The following is a 24,384-nucleotide window of genomic DNA, read 5'->3' on the forward strand; positions in this document are numbered from 1 at the left end:
CAAGCATGGTCCTTGAGTGGGGTATACCTGTAGCAGGGACGGGTCTAGCAGGGGATGGAGAAGAGCCATCTTCAGCGACCTGACCATACATTCTGCCCTGAACATACCCTGCACAACTTATTATCCTGGTGTCCCTCTTCAGAGACATCCGTGGGGTCAGTCTAGTGTGTAGAGGTACCCTGCAACCAAATAACAACAAATAAACAAAGGAGAGCAGCTAAGAAGTGTCATAGTAAACTAGGCCCAGGACAGGAAGAAGGCAAGGGTCTTCGCTGGCCCAACGTGGCTGCACTAGCCAGACTGATTTCCCACCCAGTCCTGCTGCACACCCCGCCAGCACACTCATTTGCAGTGAGGCCACCATGGTCACCCAGTCCTCCAGCTGATTCCCCACCCTCATCAGGGAGAAAATCCAGAAGGATGATACAGGGAGGTTCTGACCAGTAAGAAAAAGACAAGCCTTGACACCATCTCAGATAATGTCACCCCTGTCTGTGTTTCCTGCCTTGGCCTGCAGTACCACGCAGTCTGTTCACCCTCAGTCCTCACAACAGATGCCACATAGTAAGACTTCCAATTAGCCTCCCAGCAGCAAGGTTGTCAGTCAGGTAGAAATACCAGTGCTTACCATCCTTATCAGCTCATGAGACAAAGTCTCTTTTCTTAAACAGGTAACTCGCTGTTCTACTCGTGGAGGCTGCTTTGGTTTTCCTTTTTCTTTTTTTGCCCCTTCTCCCTTGGGCACAAGTCCTCTGTTGTAATAAAAAGCTTTGCTTGCCTAAGAGTCTTCTGGAAGTGGTATCATTCCTATGATTTTGCTGCCCAAGGATCTAGAAAGGGCTTGGGAACAATGGCAGTCCTGTTTATTGCTCACAGCTGTTCTAGATTCCCCAGAAGTGATTTTTGCCATTGCTTGATGACTCATAGAAGCATGTGGTTATGGTTTCCACTGCTTCTAAGACACTGTGGACAGCAGAGAGCTATGGTTTCATCACACTGCGTCCTTGCTCCATCCTCTTCCAGAGCTGGGCCCAGGAGCTCCATGGTATCTTAATATGTTGGGTTCACAACAGGTTCCAGTGAAACCCTTTAAGGGAACTGGTCACACCCAGTTCACAAGCCTGTCCTCAGTTATTATCCCCAAAGCCTGTGGCTCTGGGGATAGGGGTGGTAGGTTGCTGGTACAATCGATTACCTGATCAGGTTACTCCCAAAGTATTTGACAGGACACCCCAGCCCTTGCATTTTGCCTGCATTCACCAGCCATCCCAACACAGATTGGCCTCAAGCACAGGGCTGCTACTTTTAAACGAAACTGAGGTTAACAGGGTATCACCAATAAAAGGATTAAGAAAGACATGCCTCATGGTGGACAGCAGCCACAGGGTCCCTCATGCTAGTGGAAGGCCACCTTGAGATTAGTGCCCCTGCCCATTCCCCCCACTTTCCCTACTCCTGACCCCAGTCTGTTTCCCATTTTTATTTCCCTACATCTCAGCACTCAAAACTTCTTTGGCTTCTTGGCTGGTTCACCTGTGGTTGAGCCCAAGGTTGGTGGCAGAGACATCAGTGGTTTATTGGACTGAGGATGCTACATAGCCAAAGGTTCTCAAAGAACACCCAACTGTCAACAGCAAACAGCAGGTAAGAAAGGCCAGGCATCCTTGATACTTGGTGCCCAGGGGTAGGTGGAGATTAGCATTTCTATGGGAAACAGACTTCAGGTTGGGTCATCATTTATCAAGGAAACCAACAGCAGGTTCCACTCCCTCAGAACACCTCAGGCTCATGACCATCACCAGGATTGGTATTTCCCTTTCAGGAACTAGCAGGTGGAGCTACTTCTCTCCCTAAGCATTGGATCAACCACTAGGTGGGGCTGGGGCAAGCAGGTTCCTGCGAGTGGGGTGTAAGTGCAGCAGAGATGCTCTAGCAGGGAGCATAGAAAGGGCAGAACAGCCATCTTGAGGGCATGAACATACACCCCGACCCCCTACATAACCTTGCACAACCCTTACAATGCTGCCCCACCCTAGACATCCTTAGGGTCAGTCAGTACGTTGCTGGGTCAGCCCAGCAACCAAATACCACAAATACAAGGGAAAGCAGCTAAGAAGTGTCACAGTAAGCTAGGCTCTGGGCACCCAGGAAAGGAAGATAAGACTCTTTGTTGGCCCCACATGGCTGCATTAGCCAGGCTGATTTCCCACAGCGTCCTGCTGCACACCAGCCAGCAGACTCACTTTGCAGAGAGGCCACCCCTGGCGCCGGAGCTCCAGCTGATCCCCTGCCCTCAGGCCAGGGAGGAAATCCAGCAGGACAATACAGGGAGTTCCTGACCAGTAAGCAAAAGACAAGCCTTAAGAGCACTCTCAGATAATGCCACCCAGGCCTGTGTTTCCTGTCCTGGTTGCAGTACCACACAGTCTGTCCACCCCCAGTCCCCACAGCAGGTGCCATGTGATAACCCTTCCAATGAGCCCTGTAGCAGCACGGTTGTAAGGAAAAGTGGAAACACCAGTGCTTACCAGCCTCATCAGCCATTCCTGAAATCCATGGTCAGTAAAGTGGGATTCCTTGTCGCTATCAATGTCCATGGTGAGATAGGAAGACAAGAGTACATCCATTTTGAAAAAAGACCAGACAATGTTTTGGGGTCCTGAGTCTGGGTACCTGGGTGGCAGCGGTCTCCCAGAAATAAAGGAATTTTCTCTCTGCTACACTAAAGCGTATACCTAGTTCGCAAGGCAAGAAGGTCCATCCATTGTAACCTTTAACCGTGCCTGTTTTTGTGCTTTCTTTCAGAAAATTCTCACACACTCCTTTCCCCACACTGAAGCTCACCATTCCTGATAGCCACCATGGGCCTCCTGCTGCTGAACCAAGAAGTGTGATGATTTCTGGACATTATCAGTCACCAGAGACAAACCCTCCCATTTGTTGGAAATGCAACTCACCCCCCTCTACTCAGGGAGCTGGCTTTTTCTTGCCCCTTCTCCTTTGTGCACATGCTCTTTGAATAAAAATCTTTGCTTCCCCAAGAGTCTTGTGGAAATGATATCATTCCTATGCTATTGCAGCCCAAGGATCTGGAACGTGCCCGGGAACTTTGGGAATCCCATTTATCCCACACAGCTGTTCTAGATTCCCCATCAGTGGCTTTTCACATTGCTCTATGCCTCATTGAAGGCTGTGGTTATGGCTTCCATTGCTTCTAAGACATTGCAGATGGCAGAGAGCTGTTGTTCCATCACACTGAACCATTGCTCTGCCCCCTTCCAATGCCCCAAAGCTCCAGGGTATCCTTAGTACACTACCTTCGCCAGAGGCCTGGATAAAACCTTTCTGGGGAACTGGCCATGCCCAATTTACGCCCTGTCCTCAGTTACATATCCCTAAATCTTGTGACTGTTAACTGTTTAGCAGTGTTGGGTTGGGGGTCTGCTTGATTACCCAACCAGGTTAACTCCCAAAGTATCTGATAGGAAACCCAGGTCCTTGCGTTTTGCCTGCATTCACCAGCCTTCCCTGTCCAGTCAGATAGACAATGAGCTCAGGGCTGCTGCTTGTTACCTGGAAACAGACCCTGAGGTTAAGAGGATATCAGCAGTAGAAGGATCTAGAAAGACAAACCTTACAGTGGACAGTGGCCTCAGGGTCCCCCTTGCTAGCGGACGGCCACCTTGGGATTAGCACCCCTCCCCAACACCCTTCCAGTCTGTTTCCCATTTTTATTTCCCTACATCTCAGCACTCACCAGAGTTTCCGTGGCCTCTTGGCTGGCTCACCAGTGGTTGAGCAGCATTCCCCCACATCTTCAGGCCTAAGAGCTGCCCACTCTGGAGACTGAGGAAAGAGCCCGGAGTTGGTGGCAGAGACACGAGTGGTTTATTGGACTGGGGATCTTACTGGTCTTAGCAGAAGGTCCTCAAAGAACACCCCACTGTGAACAGCAAACAGCAGGCAGGATGCACCAGTCATCCTTGCTACTCAGTGCCTGGGGAGGACTGAGATTGCCTTTCCAGGGGGAACTGACCTCAGGTTGGCTCATCAGTTACCAAGGAAACCAGGAGCCTGGCCATCCCTCACAACCCCTCGGGTTAATGACCAACACCAGGGCTGATATGACCCTTTAGTGAAGTAGCAAGTGTAGCTGCTTTACTGCTTTAGCCCAAGCAGTAGAATGCCCCCCCGCCCCCCTGCCAAACTGGGTGGGGCACTCATGTTCTTGTGAGTGGGGCCTAAGTCTGCAGGGACCGGTCTAGCAGGGGATGTAGAAAGGAGAACATCCAGGTTGAATTGCCTAAGCATACAGCGTGTGCACTGTTTACAGAGTAATTTGTTGGAAACATATTCTATGACTTCCAATGGTAGGTTAGGGTTTATCAACCTTGGCACTACAGACATTGAGGGCAGATCACTCTTTGTTGTGCTGTCTATCCTGTGTGGACTGTAGGGCATTGAAGAGCATCCCTCACCTCTATCCATTAGATGCCAGTGTCAGCTCTCATCACCAGTTTTAGTGACTGGAAATGTCTCCAGACATCGCCAACATCCCCTCAGGGACAAAATTCCCCTCACTGAGAATCAGTGGATTATGTCATAATAGCTTGCTCACTGGACCACTCACTTTTGAGCTCAAGCTCCCCATGTAAAAAGTACAACTACACTGAGTGCACCATGCTCACAGGAAAACCAGGCCACAGGAGAGGTCATAGAGAGGTGCGTCGCTGCCCAGGGCCAGTTGAGGTCCCAGCTGAGGCTTATTAGCATCAGATCTATAAGTGAAAGCACCCACCAACTGCCAGGTCACCCCCAGTTACCCAGTGATCTGTGCATCTGAGGCCCTAAAAAATTGTGAAACAGGGACAAGCCATTCCTTTTGTGCCCTGTGGAAATAAATCCCTGACTTACAGAATCTGTGAGCTGAGACAATTATTATCTAGGGTGATTGATCCTAGAGTAAGTTATTTCAAAGCTATAGTGACAGGGACATTGTTTGTATTGTGTGCAGAAAGTGTTTTAAGCTACTAAATTTTATGATAACTTGCAATGCAGCAACATTTACTATAACGTGCTCTATGCTCGGAGTCAACTAATACAGGGAGCACAAACAAATTAGAATAATTCCTTCAGCAATTTCACTTGGAGTACCAGGGCAAATTGCTTCCTTTCCTCTCCCTGCAGTCAGAAGGGGAAATGGCAGAGCTGTGGCCTCAAAATAAAGCCGCAGGACTCCTATCTTTTATTATTATTGTTGTTGTTTATTTATTTTTGGCTTTGCTTGGTCTCCTTTGCTGCACTCAGGCTTTCTATAGCTGCAGAAGGCAGGGCTACTCTCTAGGGGTGGTGCACAGGCTTCTCATTGCAGTGGCTTCTCCTGTTGCAGAGTATGGGCCCTAGGACTCAGGAGTTATGGGCTCAGGAGTGTGTAGGGGTTAGTTGCCCTGCAGCATGTGGGATCTTCCTGGATGATGGATCGAACCTGTGGTCCCTTGCATTGGCAGGTGGATTCTTAGCCACTAGACCAACAGGGAAGTGCCAATGTCATTCTTTTTTTAAAAGAAAAATATTAATTTATTAGGCTGTGCCGGGTGTTAGCGGGATCTAGTTTCCTGACTAGGGATCAAACCTGGGCCCCTTGCACTGGGAGCCTGGAGTCCTACTGGACCACCAGGGAAGTGCCGATGTCATACCTAACCTTGTATTCAACACAAAGAGAAAGGAGAGCACGTCCATTCTTTATGTATAAGGACACACATGGAGTATAAAAATAGATCCACAGTATGTCTGTGATATCAAAACTGCACAGTGCGGGCAAATTAGAAAAAATATCTCAAAAGACTCTGGATGGGGAGAAAGGGAGGCAATAATGGAAAAAAATTAATGGTTGAGAAATGCTGTCAGAACACATTTGGAGAGTGCAAAATGAAAAGCAAAAACAAAAGTAGAAAGTAAGGGGGAACTTTCAGAAAATGGAAACCATGGGCTCCTACTTAAGACACAGGCCTGAAGGAAGGTCTTCAGGGAAGCTAGAGAGCAGGTTCACAGATTCACCCACTGCCCCAGGCCAGAAGCATCTGCAAGGTCCCCGATGGCCCCAGCCTGGTCCTTACTCCTGGCCCTGCTGCTGCTCAGCTGCAACGCCATCTGCTCTCGGGGATGCCACCTGCCTCACACCCACAGCCTGGCCAACAGGAGGGTCCTGATGCTCCTGCAACAACTGAGGAGGGTCTCCCCTTCCTCCTGCCTGCAGGACAGAAAAGACTTCGCATTCCCCCAGGAGGTGCTGGGTGGTAGCCAGTTGCAGAAGGCTCAAGCCATCTCTGTGCTCCACGAGGTGACCCAGCACACCTTCCAGCTCTTCAGCACAGAGGGCTCGGCCGCCGCATGGGACCAGAGCCTCCTGGACAAGCTCCGCGCTGCACTGGATCAGCAGCTCACTGACCTGCAAGCCTGTCTCAGGCAGGAGGAGGGGCTGCGAGGGGCTCCCCTGCTCAAGGAGGACTCCAGCCTGGCTGTGAGGAAATACTTCCACAGAGTCACTCTCTATCTGCAAGAGAAGGGACACAGCCCTTGTGCCTGGGAGGTTGTCAGAGCAGAAGTCATGAGAGCCTTCTCTTCCTCAACAAACCTGCAGGAGAGATTCAGGAACAAGGACTGACACACACCTGGTTCAACACGGAAATGATTCTCATCGACCAACAGACCACACTTCCTCCTGCGCTGCCACGTGGAAGACTCTCATTTCTGCTGTCATCATGGCCTGAACTGAATCAATTTGTCACATGATTTCAGGAATATTAAAGGATATCATGTTCTACTCTATAGGCACTAGTCCCTCACAGATGCCCTCGCTGATGTATCCATTTATTTATCTACTTGGACATTTATTTATTTACTTATTTATAAAGATTTAAATTATTTTTGTCCATATAATATTATGTGTATATATATGTTGTCATTAAAAGAATAATATATATACTCTGTATGCAGTTTATTATTTTTCTTCACTCATTAAATTCTTCTTATAAAAACTTCCTTTATTTGCAGTTTCTTTATAAAAGAAACACCAAGCCTGAATGTGTAACTTGATTAAAGAATACATTTTACAATTCCTTGACCCTTTTTTACAACTTGCATGTTAAAAGTAAAAATACACTTCCTTTAGCCAGGGTGTTTGTTGCCTCCAGGACATAGAGGTGAACATAACTAATCCAGTCTTTTTTGTAATTCTGATTTTTTTTAAGGAAAATAACCTAGAAACAATAATCAGTTAATTCATAATAATGTGTTAATTATTTTAAAAATAGTGTTAATTAGTTGTAGAAAATATCAGTTAGGTTGAATGCAAAAACAAAAGGGAGAAAAATGGAATTCCTTCAGTAGAAGATGGATCAAGCTATATGAGGACATAAAAATAAAAGTTAACTACTAGACTAGTGGGCTTCCCCCACAGCTCAGTAGTAAAACTCTGCCTGCAATGCAGGAGCCACAGGAGGCATGGGTTCAATCCCTTGGTCCGGAAGATCCCTGGAGAAGGAAATGGCAACCCGTGCCAGTATTCTTGCCTGGGGAATTCCATGGACAGAGGAGCCTGGTAGGCTACAGTCCACAGGGTCTCAAGCAGTCAGACACAACTGAAGTGAGTTAGCACAGCACAGCACTAGACAAAGAGACATTTCAGTGCAAATGTCCATTGGATTTGGAGATGGCAATTGACAAGCAAATTTATGAAGTGTAAAGCATGGAACAGAAGAAGTGATCAAATGGGAGGAGAGTACAGAATGAGAAAAGGACTTAAATTGAGTTCCATGACCTTAACCTTAAAAAGAAGGGAATGTCACAAAGGAAGCAGAGGTAGAGTAGCTGTAAGTTAACAGGACAAGAGAGAATGGTGAGAAGACAGATGCAAAGGCTGCAACCACTTAAGAGGCAATGCATTCATGAACATGTAGATGGAAAGTGCCTCCTACCTGGGAAAAGAGATGACATTGACCTTTCAGTGAGAGCTTGCTTGGTAGAATTAATCAGCAGAAACCATAGTGGACAGATGAAAGGATGAAGAAGAGAAGGTAATGATGATATATAGAACATGGCTTTCAGATATTTGCTGTCTGAATAGGAGGAGACAATAGGGTGGGACCTAAAGTAGAAGGTGGCTTTTCTTCTTTTCTTTTTTTTTGCTCTGCAGTGTTTTCCCTTTTTGAAATACTTTGCTTATGAAGGGATTTCATGGATTTGATATATAGACAACTCATATCAGTGTTCAAGATCAGATTTACTTTAAATCATGAGATTCAGTCACATACAATGGTAACATATCATTATTTTGATTAATTGGATGTTGAAAGTCCCTGATGCTGGGAAAGATTGAAGGCGGGAGGAGGAGGGGATGACAGAGGATGAGATGGTTGGATGGCATCACCGACTGAATGGATATGAGTTTGAGTAGGCTCCGGGAGTTGGTGATGCACAGGGAAGCCTGGCGTCCTGTAGACCATGGGGTCACGAAGAGCTGGACATCACTGAGCGACTGAACTGAACTGAACTGAATATCAGGAAGCTGCTCCATGGTTGAAAGCACTCACTACCTGGGAAATAGACGGAACTGACCTTAGTGAGAGCTGCGGTGGAATCAATCAGCAGGAACCATATGGGAGTAGGCGGAAGATCAATAACAAACGAAGTCCTCTGGACAGTTACTCACCTGGGATTCACTTCGCCTCTTTTACTCTCATCCAAGTCAGATTTGCATTAGTTTTTCTTTTGCCTCAGTGTATCCGATACAATGATGGCTTTCCAAGAAAGCTGAATGGAGAAGAAAATCAATGATGTGTTGAACATTATGGAAAATTATGGTACAGACCCTTTATGTTCCCATTTTTACTTTCCTACTAGGCTACTATCCTCAAGGTGATACAGAAAGTAATTCAGAAGTAGCAAGAAAACCCCTGCCCAGAAAATATGAAATGAAAAAGAACATAAAATCACATAGACTCTGAAATCAAGAAAGCATGAGGCTGATTTTACGTAGCATCACAGACACTACAGCTCCACTGTGAGATGAAAATGATGATCCAAGCGGCTCAACAGAAATGTACTCAATCAGCGAATGACGTTTAATAACTACTTCTATTACAGCTCTGATGTAAGGTGAATAGACGCTTATGATGGGAGGTATGATGGAAAAATCTAAGAATACTCATTGTGAATAACTTTTGGATTAATTATGAACTCTGTGCTAACAATAGAATGGTGAACAAGAGATATACCTTTCTCCTTTGGTTTACTTGTTAAATGTGTCTAATAAATCTATTTTCAAGAAGACCAACTTGAAGGATAAGTCAGAGGGACTAGTATAAAAAAATAAACAAGGCAGAAACAGAAACAGGACTCGAAGTAAACACAGCCAAACTCCTTGCAAGATAAATGTAACTCCTTACCCTAAATTTACTTCTTTTCCTTTATCCCGTCCATCACATTCAATGTACGACAGAAACTTGCTATACTAAAAGGGGAGAAACACAATTTGAAGAGACAGAGAATATATCATAACTAGACTCAGATACAGTCGATATTTAGAAATTATCAGACCAGCAGTCAATTAACAGTGACTAACGTGCTAAGGCTCTAATGTATTCACCTACTTATCCCTGCACTTTATCTCAGTCATATTATGTATGGTATTTAACATTTTTGTTCATATAATATCATGTTCAACTTTATAATGTATTCAAATATAATAAAGGATGCTTACCTTTATCATCTCTCCAATTATTTTCTTGTTTTTATTTATGAAACTCTTCCTCAGGAGAGATCTTGGAGCTGTTATTCTTACAAAAAGAAATAGGCTAAATTTGCAAAGCAAAATGAAAAATGGATGATAGTTTCTACTCATTATTCACTTCTTTAGTAGGTTATATTTTAAAACCTTATATTTATATATTACTTCTCTGGTGGCTCAGTGGTAAAGAATCCTCCTGCTAATGCAAGAGATGCAGAAGATGTGAGTTGAATCCCTAGGTCAGGAAGATCCCCTGGAGAGTGAAATGGCGACCTACTCCAGCATTCTTGCCTGGAAAACTCCATGGACAGAGGAGCCTGGTGGGCTACAGTCCATGGGGTCAGCGTCGGACATGACTTAGTGACTAAACATTTCTATATCAGATATATGATAGCTCTGAGAATACAGAGGTGAAAAAAGCAAACGTAAAACCTCTTCTTCTGAAGACTTCTGTTTGCAAAACAAAGATTTAAAAACCGTGATCATGCTTAATTATTTCATTTAAACGTCCTGTTACAATGAGAGCTAGACGAAAGGAGATTCTTTCATGGGAATCTGGCTGAGAACTCTCGAGAAGGGGAGAAAGCAGATGTAGTCTATAAAGTGGCCAAGAAACACCTAAAGACAGATTTCCCATTGGTAGAAGCTTATGTGGATGTTGTGCCTTAGGAGAAGAGTATAGAAGGAGAAGATGACCTAAAGCTTATAAGGACCTTTCATTTTGAAGGCTGAGAAATTTAAGGAGAGTCTGCAAAGGGCCCAGAGGTGGAACGACCAGGGCAATTGGGAGCTACCCAGGAGAAATGATCTTCCCAAAGCATCAAAGAAGAAAGCAAAGGACTGAGAATCACACAGGCTGAAAGTTAAAGAATGATTTCTATGTTATGTAAGATCCTGCATCGAGTCTAGACTCTGTCAGAACATACAGGTAACCACAGGAAATCATTGAACTTCCCTGAGCATCAGTCTCCTCAAATATAGGATAAGTGAAAATGTTTCTAGAGTTGTTCTGAGTACCAGATAAACCAGAACATTCAAGAACACTTAGCAGAGTATGCCCCACTGAGTGACGGCTAAACAGGTAGTGCATATTTTATTGTGTTTTTACATATAAATCTAAGTGGCGATAATGAACTCTCCTACCATCACTCTGTATCTGGCTGCAAACAAATCTAAGAAAAGAATCGGAGGAAAGTGTCCCATCAATTATTATGTAATTATATACGTAATAATATACATATACACCATATGAAAACATATTATAAAGTATACTCCATTCAGTTCAGTTTCTCAGTCGTGTCCAACTCTTTGCGGCCCCATGGATGGCAGCACGCCAGGCTTCCCTGTCCATCACCAACTCCTGGAGCTTGCTCACACTCATGTCCATCAAGTTGGTGATGCCATCCAACCATTTCATCCTCTGTCCCCTTCTCCTCCTGCTTTCAATCTTTCCCAGCATCAGGGTCTTTTCCAGTAAGTCAGTTCTTCACATCAGGTGGCCAACGTATTGGAGTTTCAGCTTCAACATCAGTCCTTCCAATGAACACCCAGGACTGATCTCCTTTAGGATGGACTGGTTGGATCTCCTTGCAGTCCAAGGGACTCTCAAGAGTCTTCAACACCAGTTCAAGAGCATCAGTTCTTCAGTGCTCAGCTTTCTTTATAGTCCAACTCTCACATCCATACATGACTACTGGAAAAACCATAGCTTTGACTAGACAGATCTTTGTTGGCAAAGTAATGTCTCTGCTTTTTAATATGCTGTCTAGGTTGGTCATAGCTTTTCTTCCAAGGAGCAAGTGTCTTTTAATTTAATGGCTGCACTCAACATCTGCAGTGATTTTGGAGCCCCCCAAGATAAAGTCTCTCACTGTTTCCATTGTTTCCCCATCTATTTGCCATGAAGCAATGGGACGGTATGTCATAATCTTAGTTTTCTGAATGCTGAGTTTTAAGCCAACTTTTTCACTCTCCTCTTTCAGTTTCATCAAGAGTCTCTTTAGTTCTTCTTTACTTCACTACCCATAAGGGTAGTGTCACCTGAGTATCTGGGGTTATTGATTAAAGTATACTACGTACATAATATACTACACACCTGCTGATTCTGATACATGGTATAGTTTTGCCTTCCTCTCTGCATTATCCTCGATCTCATTGTTTCAATCAAATATCACAATCATTCACTTCCTCCCAGTGTAGAAATCCCCAGCGTGCTCTCCGCATTCACTCTGCATGAAGGCGTCCTCTCCATTCATACAGCTGTGTCCTTCTCCATTACGCTTTCTGGTTGTCAATTTCCCCTTACGACTGCAAACCACCAACTCAAAGCAGAAGCTGGGTGAAAGTTCTGGCTCTGTCAGACACTCTCCTATGACTTCACCCGCTCTGCCTGCCAAGCACTGCAGGTCCAGACTGTCCAGCCTCTCAGAGAAACACAGAAAACAGAGGGAACCCCACCCCACAGTGAACAATGGTGGAGACACCAGGGGCTCCTCTGAGCATCTACCTGAGCTCTCCTGTGTGCTGACTGCACTAGGAGGACCTCACCTGGGTCAGGAGTCTCATTTGCTCAAAAAGCTCAAAGCCCAGGAAACATGAGCTGAAACTCAGCAGCAGCTTGAGAACTTGGAAGGAGAACAGAGATGTTTAAAGTTTTCATGGAGCAGCAGCAGGTCCTCAGGACATGGAACGACACAGATGAGCTGCACTGAGGCAAGCATTTCTCCAGAACATTCCTTTTCAGAGACAGAGAAGACTGAAGCGGATGCTGAGAGCAGAGACAGAGCATGAAGGCCTGGCCACCAGCTGTGTCCCCAGCACGGGAGACGCTCACACCACAGCAGCCTGCAGAGTCCTGGAAGGGACGACGGCCACTCCCATCACAGCTGCAGGCTTGTGTCTTCCTTAGGAATGATAGCTTACAGTGAATGATGTTGGATTCATCATCTCCGAAAAAGAAGATTTAGCTTCAGGACCAGGGACAAGGCTTGATCACTCACGAGCTTTTATATAGCAAAGTTTTACTAAAGTATGAAAAAGAGACAGGGAAAGCTTCTGACATAGACATCAGAAGGGGGACGGAGAGCGTCCCCCTTGCTAGTGTTAGCAAGGGAGTTATATAGTTTTTTAATTGGTTATTACAATAAATCAAAAGAATGTCTCAAGGTTGCAAAGATCTTACTAGACCCACTCCAACAATATACATTTTAAGATAACAGGATTAGTTAGAAGGTTTTCAGGAAGGAGAAACATGTCCTCAAGTAGGATATATTATTGTTATATAATCCTTACTAAGGAACATAGAAAAAAAGTTTATTCTTTTCTCCTTGAGAATTCCAGACCCCTACCTCCTCCTTGACAGCCCCAGACACCTTTCTCCTCCTTGGGGACCCCAGACTTCTTATCAACCTGCCTAGGAATTGACTCTCTCGGGACCCAGCAAGTTATCACAGAGCAGGGCAAGGCGTTCCTGGGGATAATGCAATCCAAGGAAGTTCTTAAAATTCCATCATGATGTCTTTGCCTCTTTGAAAGACAAAAATAAAAAATAAAACAAGTTTGATAGAAGAGACAAGGGCTGGGCTTTTAATACATTTAGTGCAGATGGTGATTGTAACCATGAAATTAAAAAATGTTTGCTTCTTGGAAGAAAAGCTATGACCAACCTAGACAGCATATTAAAAAGCAGAAACATTACTTTGCCAACAAAGGTCCATATGGTCAAAGCTGTGGTTTTTCCAGTAGTCATTTATGGATGTGAGAGTTGGACTATAAAGAAAGCTGAGCACCAAAGAATTGATACTTTTGAACTGTGGTGTTGGAGAAGACTCTTGAGAGTCCCTTGGACTGCAAGGAGATCCAGCCAGTCCATCCTTAAGGAAATCAGTCCTGAATATTCATTGAAAGGATTGATGTTGAAGCTGAAACTCCGATACTTTGGCCACCTGATGCAAAGAACTGACTCAATGGAAAAGACCCTGATGCTGGGAAAGATTGAGGGCAGGAGGAGAAGGGGACGACAGAGGATGAGATTGTTGGATGGTATCACCAACTCGATGGACATGAGTTTGAGTAGGCTCTGGGAGGTGGTGATGGACAGGGAAGCCTGGCGTGCTGCAGTCTGTGGGGTTGCAAAGTCAGACACAACTGAGCAACTGAACTGAACTGAAATGAACCACTGGGACAGAGCCTTCTTAGCAGGACATATATCAGTAAAGTGCACATTGTGTGTGTGCTCTTTCACTTAGTCGTGTCCGACTCCTTGTGACGCTATGGACTGCAGCCCGCCGGGCTCCTCTGTCCATGGGGTTCTCTAGCAAGAGTGCTGGAGTGGGTTGCCATGCCCTCCTCCAGGGGATCCTCCCAGCACCAGAGATCGAACCTGTGTCTCCTGCATTGCAAGCAGATTCTTTACCACTAAGCCAGTGGGGAAACCCATCATGCACACTGGAAGACCTCAATTTCTAAAAGCAATAAAGATCTTTGTGGAAATTTATTTTTAATGTAGGCAGTTTAGAAAGAGGACATTGATGGATCAATCATCTTCCTTTCTTTCCAGTTGGTACAAACAGCACTGAGTAGGAATGTTTAAAGTCAGAAGGACATTTAAAGTACATTTAGAGGTTTGGAAACCTTCCTGAGGAATAAGGCCATAAATAAGCAAAAACCATTCCTATATTATAGCTAAAAATATCACTAACAAGTGACTTCTTAAATAATATTTTTATTTCAATCCTACAGTATTATTTTATGATGTTTAATAGATTGAGGCTAGAAATTTAAATAAACACAACCGTGCAAGGCCATGAGGCTGACTTTGGAGTTCATTTCAGACCCTCCCTGCTAGGGAGCCCATCAAAACCTTCCCTGCCTCTGTTCAGGAATTGTGTATGTTCTTCCATCTTGGTCACACATAAGGCCTCTTCAGTGCCCACATCATAACTAGTAGCTGGAAAAATAAAGAGCAGAGGGTCTTCACTGGACTCAGTAGACAACAGGATGAGCCATCTGGACTAGATGTGGGAAATGGAAGAGAATGAGAATGAGAGCAGCAGGCTGACCAAGGGGCTTCCCAGATAGCTCAGTTGGTAAAGAATCTGCTCAGTTGGTAAAGAATCTGCCTTCAGTGCAAGAGACCCAGTTCGATTCCTGGGTTGGGAAGATCTGTTGGAGGAGGAATAGGCTACTCATTCCAGTATTTTTGGGCTTCCCTTGTGGCTCAGCTGGTAAAGAAAGAATCTGCCTTCAATGCAGGAGACCTGGGTTCAATTCCTGGGTTGGGAACATCCCCTAGAGGAGGGAATGGCTACCCATTCCAGTATTCTGGCCTGGAGAATTCCATGGACTGTAAAGTCCATGGGGTCACAAAGAGTCAGACACAACTGAGTCACTTTTACTTTCAGACCTGAGGGGGTCTCCTGGGAAATCAGTGAAGTCATCCTCAACTGAAAACAAAACAAAACAAAACATTGTGAGAGCTGCGAGTTCAGTTTTTGGGAGGACTTGCTGCAGGTTATAGCTAGGAGGACAGCATCTCATCAGCTCTCAAGAACTGCTCCAAGGAGGTCAGGGGAGGTCCGTATATGTGATTGCAGTGAAGGGGTTACATGAAGACACCTCACATCTTGGTAGAACGTGGATTTAAGTCAGGATAACAAATGTCTCTATGAATGAGTTTAGTGCTTTTCTATGTATACGTTGCAAAAAAGATAGCTTCATAAAACTTTCTCCAGAAGTGATCTAAGTATCTTAAGCCCTGTTCTGCTAATTTTCCCAGAGCACAGAGTGTCTCATTCCTGATTTCCAACCTGAACCTCTATCAGGGCGAATTGGAGATCAGGGACTGCAGTGGCTAGTGACTTCATTCATGTAGAACAAGATGGTGAATGACAGTTTAGTCGTCATCCCGAAGGAGAAATGTTGGCGCTCATGTGGCAAGAAATTGTTAGGTACTTTTTCTCTGTTCATAAACTCATGAGAAAAGTTAAGGGTATAAAATACATAGATTATAGGGTTCACCTCTCGTACAGTTAATAAAGTTAATTTACTATATTTTGCTGAAGAAATCACTCATAAAATTTCAGACTTTGTGCCTCAAGGTTTGTGGGATCTTGGTTTCCTACCAGGAGTTGAACTCAGACCTCAGAAGTGAAAGTGCTGGATCCTGACCACTAGACCACTAGATTAGAAAACTAATGCTTTTTTTTTTCTTTCATTTGGCAGAAAAATCTATACTTTTCTAAGTATTTATTAGTCTATTTTTGATTAAAACTTAATGTCAATTCTGTTGACTCAGATCCCATTCCGAATTGCCTAACAAAACCACAGAATGTAACCCTTTGGCATCTGAAATGGATTACAGGTCCTTCGTCACCTCACTCCTCCATGTACCTATTTCATTGGTTCCTAAATATCATATTCATCTGCACTCTTTACTTTTTTAAATGGGCTTGTTCAGACAAATCATTGTAAAGCTCCTAAAATGTGCCTTTGTACCTTTGGTATACTAGGAATAGTTCAGTGGTTCAGATTTATACTTCTCTCCAGCTGGATAAGTGGGTATGATCCCAGCAGGATTAATGACAGGATTGATTTAATATTTTAAAGACCTTAGAAAGTGCCTAGTCTGCTAGTAGCAAGCAATAAAATTCAGTTACTTTTTAACATCATGATTACTACTACCTGGGGATTAACATAAGTATATTTGGAATCATTTGATTCCCTTCTTTTTAACTCTAGTTTTTGCAAAGCATCTTCTCATTGTCTAAGTGGATTTATCATCCGAGACAGATGCTCAGCAAGGCTGGTGTCCATGATCCTGCCAGAGAGGGTTAATGTTGCAGCAACTGGGGTTCTAGTTGCCCATCTCTTGTGAGCATGTGGGTGTGACTTCTTCCTTCTCTCCTGAAATTGATCCTACATGGATTAAAAGAGAAAAATGATGTAGCTGATCTTGAAAAGCAAAGAGCAGTCAACTGACCCAGGACTTGACCTTAGCTGAACTTCTGTCAGAAGCAGCCATGTCCCAGCCTCTCTGTTCATCATACTGACCTCATCCTTCCCCTCTGCCACAGCCTTGTCCCCAGCTTTGCTGCACTGAAGTTTGCTAACTCAGAATATGTCATTGTGTCAGACTACTTCTTTTCTATAATATCCATGACATTGAGACTTACACTTGTTTACTTTTTGCCCACCAAAAAAATCTCAAATTTTACTTTCTAGGAAAAGCTGCAAGGGAAAACAAGAAATCTAAAGTCTCAAAGGTGATAGAGATACAGCCCCTCTGCCTGTCTTTACTTCCCTTTATTATTCTTGTCTCATCACGAATTAAAACTAGAGCAGGAGCAGCAGGACAAATCTAGCGCAGTGAGTCAGTAAATGAAAATGCATATATAAAGTTTAAACGAAAAATTACACTCAAGTAAAAGAAAGAAGGCTGTTTCTCCTAATCTAGTAGCCTGATCCTCAGACCCTGCATTCTCAGAGATGAGACAGAGCGACAGAGATGCCCAGTGAAACTTAGAAACCCACATCAATTCTGATGTAAGACAAAGATCTTTCTCATTTGATTGATAAATATCCACTTGGATGGGTACATTTGAAGCTGTTGGGAGATAGATAAAATAATAGTTTAGATTGATGACATTTTCTTTGACCATATTCAGAATACATAAACAAAAGCCAAAAAAGGACGTAAAAGTGCATAGAAATGATTAGAAAATGAGAACTATCATGTTCCCTATTTAATGGCCTCGCTTAGAAAGCCTGGCATCAGAGAACCTACCTCAAGGTTCCACCAGACGCCGTCTCAGCCAGCCCAGCAGCAGCCGCATCTTCCCCATGGCTTTCGTGCTCTCTCTACTCATGGCCCTGGTGCTGGTCAGCTACGGCCCAGGAGGATCCCTGGGCTGTGACCTGTCTCAGAACCACGTGCTGGTTTGCAGGAAGAACCTCAGGCTCCTGGGCCAAATGAGGAGACTCTCCCCTTGCTTCTGTCTGCAGGACAGAAAAGACTTCGCTTTCCCCCAGGAGATGGTGGAGGGCGGCCAGCTCCAGGAGGCCCAGGCCATCTCTGTGCTCCACGAGATGCTCCAGCAGAGCTTCAACCTCTTCCACACAGAGCGCGCCTCTGCTGCCTGGAACACCACCCTCCTGGAGCAGCTCCGCACTGGACTCCATCAGCAGCTGGATGACCTGGACGCCTGCCTGGGGCAGGTGATGGGAGAGGAAGACTCTGCGCTGGGAAGGACGGGCCCCACCCTGGCTGTGAAGGGGTACTTCCAGGGCATCCATGTCTACCTGAAAGAGAAGGAATACAGCGACTGTGCCTGGGAAATCATCAGACTGGAAATCCTGAGATCCTTCTCTTCATTAACCAACTTGCAAGAAAGGTTAAGAATGATGGATGGAGACGTGAACTCACCTTGACATGACTCTCACTGACTAAGATGCCGCATCATCTTTGCACACTCATCTCACACTGGTCATTTCAGAGACTCTGATTTCTGCTTTAGCCACCAAATTTACTGAATTTGGCTGCCGGTGCATCAGTTCCGAAGTCAAGATTGTCCTGATGTTATTGTTTGTTTGCTTATTTATTTTGTTATATTTATTCTTTTATCTTCTCATATTTATTTTTCCATATAAAATATTTTTGTTTACATTGTATTAAAATTTAGCCAATACATTCACATTTATTTCATTAAATTTATAATTCATTTTATTTATTAAATATTATCAAGGTGAACTTCTTGAGTTTTTTGTTGTTTTTTGTTTAGTTGCTAAGTAAAGTGCGACTCTTGTGACCCCATAAACTATAGCCCAGGCTCCTCTGGCCATAGGATTCTCCAGGCAAGATTACTCTGCTGCTACTGCTGCTAAGTCGCTTCAGTCGTGTCCAACTCTGTGCGACCCCATAGACGGCAGCCCACCAGGCTCCCCTGTCCCTGGGATTCTCCAGGCAAGAATACTGGAGTGGGTTGCCATTTCCTTTTCCAATGCATGAAAGTGAAAAAGATTACTCTAGTATATTGCAATTTCCTTCTCCAGGGGATCTTCCCCAACCAAGGATGGAATCTGGAATCTTCATTTCAGGCAGATTCTTACTGTTTGAGCCACTAGGGGAGACCCTTGGTTGAAAGACATGAGAGAAAAAGGGATTTTGTAAACTGAATAGTTACTGGGTCATAGGTTAGTCAAATATGGCATTTGTGCAATGAAGTGAGATAAACTAGGAAGCAATTTTCAAAATATTACTGATGATTTTGCTTCCACTGAAGCCAAGAACTTAAACTAAAGTTTTGTTTGGTCATAAAATATCTTAAATTGATATTTTAGGCTTACTTATACATTTTATGTTATTTATAATTACTTTTTTAAATTATAAGAATCTGCCTGTAATGTAGGAGACCCCAATTAGATTACTGGGTCAGGAAGATCCCTTGCAGAAGGGACAGGCTAACTACTCCAGTATTCTTGGGCTTCCCTAATGGCTCATCTGGCAAAGAATCTGCCTGCAATGTGAGAGACCTGCGTTCGATCCCTGAGTTGGGAAGATCCCCTGGAGAAGGGAATGCCTACCCACTCTAGTATTCTGGCCTGGAGAATTCCAAGAACAGTGTATAATCCATGGGGTCTCAAAGAGTCAGACACAACTTAACGACTTTCACTATAAATTCTGAAATATTTTTTAACCAATTAACATTGCAAGAGAAGTTAGCCATTTATATTAATATTAAATGAAATACTTTTCCCGTTAAGTTTCAGTCTTGTCCCCAAGTCTTCCCACTGGAGGGTCTGAATATCTCGTAGATTCCTGTCCAGACTTCACGTGCCTTTCCCATTCCCTGAATTCCTGAAAGAATTAGTCTTTTTCCACAGAAACAATCCTGAATTTCAAAATACTTCACAACATGCTCTGATTTCCAGCCATCAATCGCAGCATAAACGGGCACCGGTGTAAACCGCTCTGGCCAAAATTTCCTCCTAGGAAGGGGAGGGTGGACATGAGGGCAGGTGCAGAAATTTAAGAATCTGAGCAAAGTAGCATTAAAGCTCCCCTGGGCAGTGGGACCGAAAAGGGAGCTTCCTTACTGTTTCGGCGGCACCACGGGCTCCCCGGGCTATGGCGGCGCCTCGCCGGGGTCAAGGCTCTTGACGGGGACTCCTCGGTTCTCCCCTGGATCCTGCGCAGGAGTTCGCGGCGCTGGACCTGGAGGCGCGTCCGGTCCATTACTGAGAGTTCAGGTGCACATCCCGGCCGCTGGGGCGCAGCGAAGGGAGCTTGGAGGACTTAGCTTAGTGCAGGACCTGAGCTGTTTCACTGAGACCCAGATGAAGTGCTGAATTTCTGAAACTCTGGCCTCCCTGCTGATGGCAACCGGGATGCTCTGCTCCATCCCTAACGTTTCATCCATTAGCATATGTCGTCTTTTATTCTTCCAGTCATTTCCCATATTCATGTATTTGGTAGCATTAAGTGTTTTTAACCTAAATCCACAAGAGCCCTGTCAGCTTGGTGTTTTCTACAGTTCTCATTGTTTAGTTGCTAAGTCTTATTCGACTCTTTGTGACCCCTGGGACTGTAGCCTGCCAGGCTTCTCTGTATGGGATTTCCCAATCCAGGGATCTAACACCCCTCTCCTGCATGGACACGTAGATTTTTTAAGCCACTGAAAAATTCTTTCCCGCGAGGGAAGCTTGTTTTCTACAGAGGCTCACTGAAATGTTTGTAATCCAATCTCTTGCAATGGCTATAATTCTCAAGGGTCTTATCTATCATGCATCTCAAGTTTATGGTGATGGTTAATTGAGCAGTGTATATAAATAATCTTGAACAGTTAAATATGATTATTTTATAATTATTAGAATCATTAATTTTGTCAATCACATTTAGACTCTCAGAAAGAATTACCAGTTGATAATTTCATTTTGCTTATTACATAAAATAATCAGAATTCTTTGTCAATTGCTCAATTCATCTAGAAATTTGGAGGTAGATGATAAACTAATGAAAATATAGAGTACTGTAACAGCAACGTATGGAAAACAAAGGCACACGTGTGTTAGTGAAATAGGAAAATAAGCGATGGTTCAATAAAGACAATTTGCACAGGTGTTTATGGAATGGATGGGGAGGTGGAGTTTGGAATTTAACATAATAGGTTTTGAAACCTGGACTTGCCATTTTCTCATTAGATTGCTTTATTCAAATAAAGTCTTAGCAGCTGGCTCCTGGAAGTGAGAATATTTACAACTCAGGTTCAACTATGTTGGAAGGATTAAGTTTCCCTTTGAAGGGCTAAGAAATTTGTAGTTGCTGTCAACGTTATTTTTTATAAAGACTGAAAGTCTGTGGAATTTGTTTGGCAAGTTCTTGGTAATCATGTGCACAGTAGCATTGTAACATTTCATTAGGAATCAATTCAGGATGAATGAGCCATAATGAGGGATGACAGCATCAGGGAATGTGTTCTCCTCAAACAAATATCAAGGATGAAACATAGTCTAATGAATCTGCAATAAACACAATGCCTGGGTATCTTCTTGTTAACATGTTACAGGTTAAATGTGTGTGCGTTCCCCCACCACGTGATCATATCAGGAGGTGCGATATTAGAGAAATCAATAGGGTTAGAGGAGGTAATGAGGGGGATTCCTCATGCACAGGATTACTGTCTTCATGAGGCTCACAAGACTCTTTGCTTTGTCTCTGCTCTCCACCATGTGAGGACATAGAGAGACGCTGGCAGTCTGCAACCCAGAAGAGGGTTCTCACCAGAATTCCACCCTGCTGGCACCCTGATCTCACACTTGCAGCCCCCAGGATTGTGACAAATGAAGTTCTGCCACTGATGAGCCACCAGTCTCTGGGACCCGTTAGAGCAGCCTGAACCAAGACACAGGGCATGGCACATTTAGCTCTGGCAGTCCACTAGTTGAGGTTGTGTGTAAATACTTCATGTTCAAAGCATACATGACAGAGAAGAAATTGTCATGTGTAATTATTCTCAATCCCCTTCTTCAGAAAGAAAACTGATCATCTGCACTCACAAGTAAAAACCATAGAGTCTGAATCTGAGAGAGAAATGATGGCCCACCTGAAGGACATCTAAAGGACAGTAAGAGTACTAATGAAAGCAAGGAAACAGCAAGAAAAATGAGGCAACAGGGAAGAATGCTCTGCCTTCTGGTTCTTCACAAGGGATAATGGGAGAAATATACCTAAAAGAATTTTTATTTTAATGTATTTTGAAAAAAATTGGATATTTTAAAAATCATTTAACTGTTTAGCCAATAGTGTTCCCTATCCATGGCTTGATCCAAATCTTTGCATGAACCATTCCTTTAATCAGTAACCAGTCAGAGAGGGAGCAGTGAAATTAACCAATTTGCTTGACTTCATGTTTCAGTGAAAGTCAGTAAATTCAGTATCTTGAGAATTAAAATATTTCCCCTTAATTCCTGAGTTTTCCTGCCAACTTGATCAAGAAGCAATCTGCTGGTTCCATGTTCTAGATTAATTTATTTTATTTCCTTATTATCCATGAATATAGGAAATTTTTTTTAAATTTAATCTGTACAGGGATAAATATTCTTCAGACAGGAAATAACACCTCCTTGGTCCTTGGTGCTGGTGGTGGCTGTGCTCTGACACCCCCAGGACATCCTGGACACCTTCCAGAGGTCCCATCACTACCAGCTTCCCCTGTCTCTGAACTGTTCCTGGATGGTGCCAGAAGGGACCCGAATCTGTAAAATCGACCCCAACTCGTTGACTCCCCACCTGAAGTCCCTCAGTAAATGGGATCCTTCCTGGAAAATAAAGCACAAAACTAGGGAAGGGTCAGAAAATGCAAGGTTCCAAGCTCCCAGAGAACACTGTCGCTGGCAGGGCTACAAGGCTCTCTCTTCAGCTCTCAGCACTGTGAAAACAAAAGGTTTTTCCCCCAGTAGTAAATCAGTATGAAAAAACTCACTTAGGATGCTGTGCCCTGACTGTCTGTAGAGCCCAAAACTCTGCAAAGAGTTTTGTAGAGCTCTGCAAAGTCTCCAAAGTGGGCATCCCAAAGGAACCCGAGAAAAGGAGCTCTTTGGCCCTCCTACAGCTGCCTGGAGAAGTGCACTGTCCAGGCCTCAAGGGAAGGGTATTTATTGCTATTTTTGAGTTGCTAAATCCTGTGCTCAATCCTGTCTGACTCTGTGATCTCATGGATTGAGGCATACCAGGGTTCCCTGTCCTTCACTATCTCCTGGAGTTTGATCAAATTCATATCCATTGAGTTGGTAATGCCATCCAACCATTTCCTCCTCCTGCCCTCAATCTTCCCCAGCATCAGGGTCTTTTCCAATGAGTTGGCTCTGCACATCAGACAGCCAAAGTACAGGGCTTCCCTGGTAGCTCAGATGGTAAAGAATGTACCTGCAAGTGCGGGAGACTCGGGTTTGATCCCTGGGTCAGGAAGATCGCCGGAAAAGGGAATGGCAACCTACTCCAGTATTCTTGCCTAGAGAATTCCATGGACAGAAGAGCAACCGGCTGGCTATGGTCCATGGGGTCACAAAGATGAGACACGACTGAGCAACTAACGTTTACTTACTTATTGGAGCTTCAGCTTCATTATCAATCCTTCCAATGCTTTTCAGGGTTGATTTCTTGACTGGTTTGATCTCCTTGCTATCCAAGGGACTCTCAAGAGTCTTCTCCAGCACCATAATTTGAAAGCATTGATTCTACTGCACTCAGCCTTCTTTATGGTCCTCACATCCATACAAGACTATTGGAAATACCACAGCTTTGACTATACAGACGTTTGTTGTCAAAGTGATGTTTACTCTTTTTCACATGCTGTCTAGTTCTGTCATAGCTTTTCTTCCAAGGAGCAAGTGTCTTTTAATTTTGTAGCTGCAGTCAATGTCCACAGTGATTTTGGAGACCAAGAAAAGAAAATCTGTCACTGTTTTCTCTCTTTTGCCATCTATTTACCATAGATGTCAGAAGCCTAGGTGTTTTGATGTTGAGTGTTATGCCAGCTTTTTCAGTCTCCTCTTTCACCCTCATCAAGAGGCTCTTTAGTTCCTCTTCACTCTCCTCCATTGGATTGGTATCATGGTATTTTATTATTTATTCCTATCAAAGTTGTTAAGAACATCCGTAAGTATGTGAAGAGCTAAACAAGAAAAAATGTTGATAAAATTGAGATGAATATTCAGCAGACAGGAAAGTAAAAATTGGTTTCTGATATGAAACAAAGTTAAAAGTGCCTCAAAATAAATAAGAGGAAAATAATCTAAGATTTTCAATGATTTTGAGTTTTAAAAGATTTTTAAGTCTATCTATACTGTTGTATTATTATAATTTTTATATGAATTCCATATGAGTATTCAATGTGGTACATTACTATTTATATAAGTAAATATCCTCCATCAAAAGTCATTCTTCAAACTCATTCATAAAGTTAAATAAAACTCAACAGCTTTGCATTTATTGTACACCTTTCATTTTATGGCATTGTTAACCCTAGGGTGAATACAACAAGGAGTTTTGCACTTTCTTTTCCTATGTATAAAGATATGCATGGAGTGCGAAGATGGATCCA

General features: G+C 43.7%; 1 protein-coding gene and 1 pseudogene across 1 annotated transcript; both read left to right on the forward strand.

The window, feature by feature from the left end:
• Positions 1 to 6,094: 6,094 nt before the first annotated feature.
• Positions 6,095 to 6,664, forward strand: LOC128052431 (interferon alpha-H). Its single transcript, XM_052644991.1, has one exon. It carries the CDS (start codon positions 6,095 to 6,097, stop codon positions 6,662 to 6,664), a length of 570 nt encoding a protein of 189 aa, XP_052500951.1.
• Positions 6,665 to 17,532: 10,868 nt separating this feature from the next.
• LOC128052282 (interferon omega-1-like) lies at positions 17,533 to 18,214 on the forward strand (annotated as a pseudogene).
• Positions 18,215 to 24,384: the final 6,170 nt, after the last annotated feature.

The sequence above is a fragment of the Budorcas taxicolor genome, chromosome 8, assembly GCF_023091745.1.
Source record: "Budorcas taxicolor isolate Tak-1 chromosome 8, Takin1.1, whole genome shotgun sequence".
NCBI classification, from domain to species: Eukaryota; Metazoa; Chordata; class Mammalia; order Artiodactyla; family Bovidae; genus Budorcas; species Budorcas taxicolor.

Bases quoted from the DNA above. Each gene is read 5' to 3' on its own strand.
- LOC128052431 (XM_052644991.1), top strand. From the start codon at position 6,095: ATGGCCCCAGCCTGGTCCTTACTCCTGGCCCTGCTGCTGCTCAGCTGC.